The 11,391-nt window shown below is 44.6% G+C and overlaps 1 protein-coding gene and 1 long non-coding RNA gene across 5 annotated transcripts in view; one reads left to right on the top strand and one right to left on the bottom strand.

Annotated features, from left to right (window-relative positions):
* Positions 1 to 444: 444 nt before the first annotated feature.
* LOC108494788 lies at positions 445 to 2,452 on the bottom strand. The gene is made up of 2 exons (XR_001873959.1): positions 2,036 to 2,452; positions 445 to 1,912 (listed from the first exon to the last, which is right to left on the bottom strand). It is a non-coding gene; the product is annotated as an uncharacterized LOC108494788 (long non-coding RNA).
* Positions 1,780 to 11,391, top strand: part of TTC17 (tetratricopeptide repeat domain 17) — a 57,044-nt gene continuing 47,432 nt past the window's right edge. The window contains exon 1 of one of the 4 annotated variants that reach the window (XM_017809613.1): positions 1,780 to 1,798. Coding sequence is in view for 2 of the 4 variants with exons in the window: in XM_017809597.1 (XP_017665086.1) it covers positions 2,479 to 2,694 (216 nt within the window). In the remaining 2 variants the exon portion in view is untranslated. Of the gene's footprint in view, positions 1,799 to 2,478; positions 2,695 to 3,218; positions 3,238 to 11,391 lie in introns of those variants that run through there. The other 3 variants (XM_017809597.1, XM_017809606.1, XM_017809623.1) reach the window with 3 other exon arrangements.

The raw sequence follows: 11,391 nt of genomic DNA, 5'->3' as shown, positions 1-11,391 counted from the left end.
TTTCTTGTTTGGTGATTTTATTTTTTTTGTGTGTGTGTGTTAATTTTTTCTTTGGGGGTTTTTTGTTTGGTTGTTTTTTTAACCAATAGTTGCATTTAAAAATATATAAATAAAATTGTATTTTGGGTAACACTGAAAAATTCCAGCTATGTAGTTCAATTCAGATGGAAGAGTTAAAAATTCCATGCTATTTTTTTCCATAGGAACTTGGGATTCTTATTTACTGGTGTACACCCAGAAAATACAAAGTAAAAGCACAAAGCTTTTTTTTTTTTTAATTCTCGCCACTCAAAGTTTTTAATTCTCAGGTCATTCAACATTGTAAAGAAATTAGCATACAGTAAAAAGAAGTTTGGACAGAGGAAAAGAATTTTAATTAAGTGTTCCAGGGCGTGTTGGTGTAAAATACCTTAGGCTTTAGAAGAATAAATAATACTACTTATCCTGCCTTTTTTTTTTTTTTTGTTCAGCCACTTGATATCTACAGAAGGTGATGTCTCCCCACTCTGGTTCTATTTGTATTTGCTTGTGAATCTGACTCAGGTGTTTTCATTAACACTGATATTTATCACTACAGTCAGATGGCCAAAATACCAAATTGTCAAAGTGAGAGACATTGTTGATGCTAAATTAGAAGTCTGGTTTTGCTTAACTCTGGAACACTAGGCAGCAAATTTTGGACATTCCAGGACATGTGAGCTGACTGTATTAATGATTACCTGCCAGCTGCTCAAATTTGATTTGTCACAAAACCCATAAAACTTGGCAAAAAGCTTTCAAGGACAAATTTGTGAGACCAAAATGTCACTCTGAAAATAGGCACTAGATGTGTAATAAGCTTCCATTGGAGGAAAAAAGGAGGAAAAAAAAAGACATTTTGCACTTGTGACTATAATCGGTGTTTTGAGGGGATTTAAAAATGTAATCTCAAAGCCTAAACATAGCTTGTATTTAGACTAGTAGCTAGGTGCTAGCAGCTTATTTTCTCACTGAATTTTGAGTGAGTTTTCTTTACATGAGTCCTGTATTTCAGAAGTGATGTGCAAAGTTCTTGTGGCCTCAGTAGTTATTTTTCCCCAGTTTCACATCTAATTTTAATGCAGTGAGTTCTTGTGGAAACACCTTTTTACCATCTTGTTGAATTGTACATGTTCATGTTCCCTTACAGCTTTGGAATAAATTCATTTTGTAATTTTGTTCGACTCATCGTTTCACAGTTACTCTGCAACATTTTGTGTTGGCTTAGTAAAAGGGTTCTGTGGTACCTTTTGGTCATAGTTCCCTTACTCCTTAGATTGCTATAGATGTCTAAAGCTTTTTGCCATTAAGGAATATATTGGAGCAAGACTGTGTTAGCTGTTTCAACTTTTAAGTAATTCACCTTTAAATGCAAAGTTTTGCCTAGGAATTTAAATATTCAGCAAAAGCTGCATATCATACATCTTATTTGGAACCGGGTGAAAAGGAGTCAGTCATTGTCTTATGCAACCTCCTAGATGTTGACAGTGTGATACAATTCGTTGGTATCTTATGATAGAGGAAGACTGACTTGGAGTGGCAGCCTGGGGTTTTTTTGTGGAATCTGTAATATGCCTGATGTGTAAACTCTGGCAGTGGTAAGGAACTATCATACTTTTGCGGATATTTTCTCTAGGCTGACAGAAACTGAATCCCTTGCATTGGTTTAACCACTGACACCATCTGGAAACTTGTTTCCACTTAATGGGTTTTGAGTTACCGCTGAATTTTACTGTTTAACAGGCTCCAGGAAGTTTGGTGTCCCCAAGAAGCAGGACTGGTAGGTAACACAGACCTTTCGGTCAAACAGAACAAAATTTGAATGTGGCAGCTTTTAGATCTCACTCAGGACTGGAAAACAGGCTCTCACTCCTGGGTTGGTATTTACTCTTAACTGCAATGGGAAAGGAAAAGTTCAGATGTTTCTGTGTAACTGAAAAGCATTAGAAGGGAAAAGGAGCGATGTGACTTTCAGAACTCCCTTCACCCAGCTCCTCCGGGGGCTGTGGATAAAAACCTGTGGATAGCTGCAGGTACGGTTCGGTTTGCGATGGGCATACGGTCGTTTCCTCAAGCTCAAGCCGTGGCGAATGTCCGAGTGTGCACTAGACAGAAATTACATCCTTTAAATTACAGCGTTCAGCGCGGCGCCACACGCCGCTTGTTGGCACTTAACGCCGGCCTGGAGTTCCGGGCGGCGGCTCCGCCGTTACCCGCGGCTGCCACAGCTCCAGGAAGGCCCCGCTGGCCAGACCCGGCTCCCCGCGAGGGAGAAGTCGCTTCGCGGAGCCCCTGCCGCGCCTCCGCTCCTGTGCCTCCGCCCAGGGGCTGCGCCGGTGCTGCCGTGGGGTCAGGAGAGCGCTCGGGCCGGGGCTCCTGACGCGGCCCGAAAGGACGCCCCGCGGCCACCCTGGGCCCGGCCGCACCGCCCCGCAGCGCGAGGCACCGCCCGCTCCCAAAATGGCGGCGGCGGCCGTTCCGGTTCCGGAGGGTGCGAGCAGGCCGGGATTGGGGAAGATGGCGGCGGCTGGCGCGTCCGGGCGGGGTGGGCTGGGGCGGGCGTGGGTCTTCTCCGGCTGGGCCCTGGGTCTGTGCTCGCTGCTGGCCTCGGGGACTCGGCCCGCCGCTGCTACCACCCACTGGGTGGTCACCGAGGATGGGAAGATCCAGCAGCAGGTGAGCGGCCCGGGGGGCGCGGGGCGCTGCCCACCCGCTGCGGAGGCACGGAGAGCCCCTGCCCGTGCCACCGCTCACCCGCAGCCCCGGCCTGCCCCGAGCGGTGCGGCGCAGGGGGACGATGGCCCTCGGCCTGGAACGAAGCCCTGCCTGTCCCGCAGCCGCTGCAGCAGCCGGGAGACAGTGCTGGACGCTCCCGGCGGCCCGGCACGGGGTCTCCCGTGGCAAGCCGGCGTCGCTCGCGAAACATGGCTTGAATCCGCCGGAGCCGCGGGGGGAGGCGGCGGGGAGGGGCGGCCGCTGAGTCCAGGCGAGCCGAGAATGGATTTCAGCTGGAATAGTGTTTGGAGCAGCGGTGTTTCGTGCTTAGAGGCCGTCTCCCGGAGCTCCTCCGGCACGAGGCGGGTCCCGCTTCGGTGGCGAAAGCGGCGAGACCGCGACCCCAGCCCACAGCCGTGACCCCCCGCGGGGCCGGGAGCGCTCCCGGCGCGGCCCCTGCCCCAGGCACTCCCGGGCTTCTCGCCGCTGCCGGCGCAGCCCCAGGTATCAGTGAGTCTGCGATTTTTTACATCCCGCCGCTCCCGACCCGGCCGCATTCCCTTCCTGCTGAAAGTGGGAAAGAAACGGTGGCGTGTGTGCTCGGTGCAGAAGCACACGCGCGCCCTGTTATGCGGTAGTCTTGTGGGTTTAGCCAAAATGTCATATTTTGATAGCGGGCTGCGCCTCATGTTCACTGAGCGGCTTGAAAGAGTCGATAAGCGTTTCATGTTTGGGCTTTTTCTTAGTTGCTTGGCTCCCTCTTTGTTGGAAGGGGAATAGCAGCAGAAATTCACTTTCATGTCAGATCTGATCGGTTTCCCTCTGGAGCGGAAGAGTTAGTAGCTGTAGCAGGCAGTGTGGCCTTCCCCCCGTGAAAAAGTGTGGAGAATTGAGCGTCCATTAATATCACCTTCCTTGGCGAGGATTTTTAGTTGAGTCTCCTAACAAAATGCATTATGGTCCTCGGACAGGTGGAACAGACTTTCTCTGCAGGAAGCTTTTGTGTGTTTATGATTCCGGGGCACTTCGGCCATCTGTGTAGATTCAGGCATTCACACGCCCTAGTTAATCATAAATTAATGAATGACAACACTCCAGTGCTCTCTCATCTCCTTTCCCCACTTAATGCAGTGGGGGAGTGGTGCGAGTATGTGATAATGGCCTGGAAGCATCTGTATGTATGTACTGATTGTATGTTATAAAATTTGGGTCAAGTGTTGATTTTGATTATTGCATGAAAAGCAGCTGTGGCTTGAAAAAATATAATTAGATAAAATGGCTTGGAAATCTGATTAGCTAAATTCAGTACTGATTTTAAGAAATGACATTTTATGGTGTCAGCTAACTGATGGTACAGGTAGGAGCTTTCGCTGTACCATTCCCATGCAGTAGGCTTTTCTGTTACAGATCCAAATGTTTTCTAAGCGCGAGCATTCCCATGTTCCCTGTATAAAGTTTTCAAGGCCTGTTGTTGACGTGATAAAACAATATCTGTGGAATAATTTCTCTTACCTGCATGGTCAAAATTAATCCACCCATTTCAAGCAAGGAAACTTGAATTATAAATATGGTATTACTTGGAATATCAGGAACTGGCTTCTTCAGTAGCTGGAACATAGTGCAGCTGGAACATAATGCTGCTAAGTGTCCAGTGAGTTTTTTGTAATAAGATGTGTTTTGGCATCTATTAATTTCATCTCCCTGGCTCTTATACTTAAATTTGTGAATAAGAAAATTAGACTTAAATTTGTGGTTATTGCCATTGCCAGCCCTACGTGGTACATTTGAGTTTCATTTTTTCCACTTAGTTGTGTTTTGGGGAATGAGAGGACAAGTTTTACAGTGAACTTGAATGTTGTTTTAAATGCCAAAATATAGTAGTGGTTCAATAGTTAGCAACAAAAATGGCAGATAATCTCCACTGTCCAGCAATAGGAAAGAATTGTCATTGTCCCACTCTACACTACTGTACGCTCGTGCAGTCATACCTTGAGTTCTGGGTGCCTGTTTTGGGTGCCTCAGTGTAAGGTCATCAAACTATTAGACTGTGTCTGGAGGAAGGCAACCAATAAGGTGGAAGGTCTCAAAGGTAAGACTTAGGAGAAGCAGCTGAGGTCATTTGCCTTGTTCAGCTTAGAGAAGTCTAGGGAGACCTCATCACAGCCTAAAACTCCCTTAAGGGTGGCAGTGCTTGAGGAGGTGCTGATCTCCTCTCTCTGACGATCAGTGAGAGAACACGAGGAAACGGAATGAAGCTGTGCCACGGGAAGTTCATACTGGACTTTAGGAAAAGGTTCTTCACAGAGAGGGTGGTCAGTCATTGGAACAGGCTCCCCAGGGAAGTGGTCAAAACCTGCCAGAGTTGAAGCGGCATCTGGGCAGCACTGGAAGGATTCATAATTGATTTAACAGTTAATTGGTAGAACCTCAGTATTCCAAAATATATGAGCTATCCTTCTCCTAATACCAAGACTTTATTAACAAGACACAAACCTAGAACATCCCTGCAGAGTATCCCTGAGTATCCCTTTGCTTTAATTTTTCAGAATATTCTTAATTAATTTGTTATTTATCATGAGAACTCATTGGTCCGTTCCCACTTGAGATACTCTAGGATTCATTGGCAAAGGGAGCCTCTGCATGTTACGTGCTCCAGGGCACTCACCACCTCGAATGGGCTTTGCTGGCCTTGAAACCAAGGACAGAAAGCTAAAGTACCTCCCTCCACATGGGTGCCTGGTGGAGGGGGATAATTGCACCCCTCGCCCTGTTGGCTCCAGCCTTGCTGCTGCAGCCCTGGATGCAGTTGGCTGCCTCAGCTGCAAGGGCACACTGCTGGCTCACCACCAGCTTTTTCCCCACCAGAACCTAAACACTATTTCTGGAAAGCTGTTTTCCATTCAGCCCCAGCCTTTCCTGCTGCATGGGGCTATATCACCCTATGAGTTTGTTCTTGACGTTGTTGACTTCATAAGGTCATCATGGCGAGGCTTCGCGAACGAAGATTTGGGAAGGCTCTATCCACATTTGCTACAGGCACGCTGGTGGCTTATGAGGCCAATACGAGACAGACATATCCAATTGCAAAAGACACAACAGAAAGACTCCTTAGATGGTGTATTCTGCAATACATGGTTCTTTCTGCGTTGCCTTTTTTCCTCGAGAGTGATCCTGCGTGTGTTCTCGAAGGAGACAGCTGCGTTATAGATGGCGTGTCTCCAGGCCTCCTGATTGGAGGCCAGAGTAGACCAGTTATGGTGATCAATATGGCCAAGGCTGAGATGTTGTTTCAGGGAGTCCTTGTATCTTTTACTTCATAAGGTAGGTCCTTGTCAACCCGTTTCTCCATCCCTTTCTCTAACTGCAGCCCCTCCTTCCACCATGGCCACCCCACATTTGCAGAGGACACCAAGCTTGTTGAGGTTCCTTTTATTTAGTGTCATTAGCAAAGAGGGTTTTTTCACTGTCATTAGTGAAGGCCTGTCTCAGTAAAGACTGGTATTGATCCCCAAAGGATGCTGCTGGTGGTCAGCCGCTGTTGGACTTTGCACTGCCGATCACAGTGCTTCCAGCACAGCAGTCTCTGACTGCAACTGGCTACTGGTAGCGAAGAGTGGTGGTATTAATTATTCAGTTTTGGAAATACTGGCATTCTCAAAGTCTGAAACACATTTTTAAAGATTGTCAACTTTTTACAGAGGTACAGGCTTAGTTTTCACTTGGACTCCCACAGTTTATCTGAACGAAGAGGTAGGAAAAACTTAATGGATTGTAAGACCCAGACATTCCCACTGCTAAAGGAGCCACTAGCTATGGATATGCAGATAAACACAAGTGATAACTGACTTCCCTGTAGCTTCTGGTTTGGTTTACTGTGTTTTGTTTTCTGTGTTACCAAAGTGCACTATGGATGAGGAGCTGAAAGGAGGAGTTACAGATCCTGACCTATATACAATATATAATATCTGGAATATGTTTGAGGGAAGAAGGGTGAGAATATTTTATGTTATTGACCTAAAATCTCTCTCAGGTGTTTTTCCTTATAGTACAGCAAGGGTGCAGGCATTTAGTGTGAGATTACATTCAAGTGAGATTGACTTTTTTATGACATAAGATCTCTTGCAGTACCTGGGCTGAGACTTGAGTTCCTGGTGTTACAACAACCTGGCAGCAGTAGCAAAGTTAACACGGATTGAACAATTTTCCATCTATCAGCAAGCTTCCATCTAGTAAACAGGAGTGCTTGCTAAGTAGGCACTGCTGTTCCAGTTTCTACTGAGCATTTCTGAACGATGAAACAAATTAATTCTTAGCAGTACATGTAACACTTCAAAGTCTCAGCCATCAAGAGAAAAGCCATCAAGCTGTATCTGTTACTCTAGTAGCTGGTTTTCAGATCAAAGACATAATTCTCTGGATCAGTTCATATTCTTCTTTTACTCTGAGTCCACCTTCAAATGTATGTTCCTGCAGACAGGGGCTGAGTAATCGTCTCTCTTTAATGAGATTATAGCTACTCAGTGCACGTGTTTATAAGCCTTTTCATTTCACAACTCACAGTATAAAGTTCAGGCTAATATATAACTGATTTTAGACAGTGCTTATCTGCCAGTAGGGAAACTCGTCTCTACAGAAATACTAGTGTACTTAAAGAGAAGAGAGAAACTTGGCATAAAGAGGACAGACAGTTGACAGATTAAATGCAGTGCAGGATACAGTTTCAGTGGTCATTCATGGCTTTAATGGTGGGGACCACCTGCTACCATGACTCAGAGACCTGGCATACCAGAGCTGAGGTAGGATCTTTCTAGAGATCCCTTGAGGCAGGCGATTGAAGCTGAGCAAGCTCGCGGAGACTCAAAGGACTGCCTTTGTGTGGACTACTGTAAACACTGAAAGCATTACTTCAGCAAAATTAAACTAAAGCTGAGAAACCTTCCAGGCAGATGGTCCAAAGCAGGACTGGGAAAGTGTTCTGGCAGATTCTGGCAAGAAATCTGAGTTGACAAAAGGTTGTTTTGGTTTTAATGTGTTGTCATGTGTTTTGAAGTCCATTAGAGACGATCTGGAGAGGAGAGTGAACGAGCAATGCTGGTTAGCCTGCTGGGGGTTGGGACAACCGGACGCTCAGTACATGCAACATCTGAATTTCCTGCAGTAGTGGCTTAGTGCAGTAGAGAGGGGGGGCAGTACCTAACAGTTGTTCGTGTGGTTGCGGATTTGAATGCCAGTGGACCTCAAGTAGGAGAAAGGCAAATTGATTCATGGATGGCTTTAGAGTTGGTTAATGCATTAATCTGCCGTCTCAGTGCACCAGATTGAGATGAGAACAGTGGTCCACATAATCAAGAATATAGGAAAAGCAACCATCCAAATCCAAGGAAAGCTGAAAATCCAGTGAAGCTGAAAATCTAGTGCAGCCAAATAAAAATCTATTTACTGCTTACAAAAGCATTTTCTGTGGTATATTAAGCAGTCACTCAGTCCTGTCTTGAAAATGAAAGGTGGATGTTTGCTTTGCCCTTTCTATAAAAGGTTAGTTTGCTTGGCTGTATGACCTCTTTCTTGACTGAATTTCTTATACTTCCAAGTCTGTTGTGTGCTAAGCAAAAGAAAAAAAACAAACCAAAACAAAACCCAACAAAAAACCCAAAACCCTGTTTATTTTTACTGAAGTGTGTCAGGTAGCATGCCTTGCTCAAAACAGACCTAGGTTGGAGGTTGGTTTGAGTGTTCTGTAGTTCATCAGATGTCATCCAACCCTGGGGTGATGAGCTGAAGCAGGATAGTTTTGAGACATAGGTCAGCTTATCCTCAGGAAAAGGGAAACTTTTTCTGATTTAGTGCTTCTCTTGATCACCAAAGGACTGTAGGACTTAGGCCTCCATCTAGTGTGAAAAATAGTAATTTAAATTAAAAAAACCCAAACCTCCTCACTTTAAATTTTCTGCCTTTTCATAAGTGCGTAAGAAAATTTTGAACCTGAACGTTTTGGATGTTGAATGGCTGAGATGTTTAACGTCCTTGTCCCAAATGGGGACCTAGAGCTGCACTTCACCAGTGCTGCTTGCTCACAGGGGAACACAGCCTACATATTTCTGTGTCACTGTGAGCGTCACGACTAGATCTGAATTTGATAAAAATAGGCCTTGTGGTAGCCTGAATGTGGTGTGAAGTCAGATATGCAAATTTTTCATTTGTTGGGGCAGTGGTGGAGAAGAAGTAGCTTTCACTGTTCTCAACTCAGCAGTGAAAGATTTGCATCTGAGGTGGAAGAGCAAAGAGGTAGATCCAAAGGGCTGCTGAAATACAGCTGTTGGTGTCCATGCCCCTCACACCTGCTGCAATCTAGCAGGTAATCTTATGCCAGGTTTGACTGCTGACAGAAAAGCTTTAGTCCAAAAACATCTGTATTTAGGCCAGCATAGTCATATGTGGGGCCTCTGGTGGTCTAGTGGTTAAGGTGCAGGACTCTCACCACTGCGACCCGGGTTCAATTCCCGGCCCCCCGGGCAGATGGAGCTCGTCAGCCCTGTAAGGCAATCCATCTAAGAGAAGGTCACTCTAAACAAACCTACGTTCTGAGGACCTCACTGCCACTGTCCAAGCTTGCTCGGCCCCGGCAGATGAACCTCAGGATTAAAGGTGGGCTCAGTTCAGCGCACGCTGGGTCTCACCTAAAAAATCCACTGCGCAGGCTCGAAGGGTCAATGACCTTTCCCAAATCTTCGCTCGCGAAGACTGGCCATTATTATTATTATTATTATAGTCATATGTGCCAAGGTGGTTCAATTTTTAAGTCCGGAATGCCCTAGTGGTGGCTCTGACCTTGTGTAGGCATGTCATGCTCATTCCTCCACTCTTGATGTTTTCTTGCAGCCTTGTCCTCCAGGCACAGTGTGCTCCCAGGTTCTATTTCTTTTAGCATCCTCACACTTTGATTTCCTGGCCTCTCATCCTGTTTTATGTTGCTTTTAAAATAAGGGTAGGACAAACTGACTAGATGATATGAATCAACTGTTCAAAACTGATTATTCTGTGGTGAAAGTGTTCATGGTGCCTGGCATGCCTTTGTCATATTGTGAGCTTCACAGCTAAAGGGTAGCCTAGAAGTGGCCCAATCACATGTCTGTATGAAGATGCCGTCAAAGCCCAAAGGAGCAAAGTCAGCAAGACTGTGAAATCCACTGTTATTTCATGTAGCTGCTTGCTTTAAAAATACGTCTCTGAATAAAGTAAATTCCCTCAAAGTTTAACCAAAGAAAAAATTAATGGGTTTTCTGTTGTTCATTTGTTGAATTTGTTGTGTAAGTCTAACTACTAGTTTGCCTGTCTGTATTTTCAACGTTAGAACATTTAATAATTTTAGGATTTGGCAGTGAGCAAGCATCAAGAACCAGTCTGCCTTTATGAAAAAAATGTACTTGTTCATTACAGTTGTATATGAGTATAATCTCTCCATCTCTTGATTTGATTCAACTGAGTGTATGGCTGGCATCTGGTTTGCTGCTGAAGAATATAAACCTTACCTAGAATATACAAGTTGGAAACTTGTACCCTTAAGTATGACCAACAACACGTTGCAGACGTGGTGTTACAAGTAAAGTCCTGTTTTCCTTTGATGTGTTTAGATCTGTTCTCTACGATATTCATAGCTGGCGTGATCTCAGTTGAATAGAGTTATTCAATAATACTGCAACTTTGTTAGGTTTTTTTATGTTTGAAGTGGCCCAAGTGTTTAAAATTTCTGGGTTTTTTCTGTAGCACAGCTAGTATTAATAATATCAAAACACCTAGTGGTGTTTGTTAACAGGTTCTGCAGCTCCAAGCTTTTAAGTGGCTGAATACTTATCATAAAAACTCATTTCAACGTCATTTTTCTGTGTGAATTTTTCAGTGACATCCCTTGGAAGAAGTATCTTTTGACTCTGCCTACTCATCATTTGAATGAGTCAAAGAACTTCTTTTCCAGTTTCGTAGCTTGTCTCGCACTGAAACCCATACAGATTTTTTTGCGGCTTCCTCAGAAATGCCATGAAGTATCGTGTTGGAGTGCCAAGTATCAAGACAGCAAGAATATACCAAAAGACAAGCACTGGTTTTCAGATCGTTTGCTCATACTCGAAATTGCAAGGAGTTGCAGCCTGTTGGAGTGGGAATTGCCTTCATTTCCTACAGTGACAAAAGATCCACTGACTATAAAACAAGCCTATAAAACAAATATGGGGAGTGCACTTTTCTGTACGCCATCATTTGATGTAGTGTGTTTTTCAGCTTCTTTCTGTAGTAATCTACCTTCTGCATGCAGCATAAAGCTTTTAGGATGTGAAGAGGTACTAACAGCTCTTCCGATTTTGGTGTGCCTGTACCTCAGTTAACAGGGGGATTTCCACAGTACTTTAAAAAAAAGCCTTACCTAAAAATGGTTGACTGAAGCATCCTTTGACCCTCATTTTAAAAATTTAATTCCTGTTGCAATATAACTGGATTGTCAAGAAAAATGTACTGGAAGATTTGACTAAACTTACAAGTCTAACTATTCAGAGATTTTGATATATGCAAGTAACAGGAGACTATAAAACTTCAAGGTTTGATTCAACTCTGATGTCTTTTCTTGTTACATAAATTCTATGTGTTTCTTGCTGAATCAGATTCTTG

Source organism: Lepidothrix coronata, unplaced genomic scaffold (assembly GCF_001604755.1).
Source record: "Lepidothrix coronata isolate B3197 unplaced genomic scaffold, Lepidothrix_coronata-1.0 Scaffold1, whole genome shotgun sequence".
NCBI classification, from domain to species: domain Eukaryota; kingdom Metazoa; phylum Chordata; class Aves; order Passeriformes; family Pipridae; genus Lepidothrix; species Lepidothrix coronata.
This window is presented reverse-complemented; position numbering and strand designations above follow the sequence as displayed.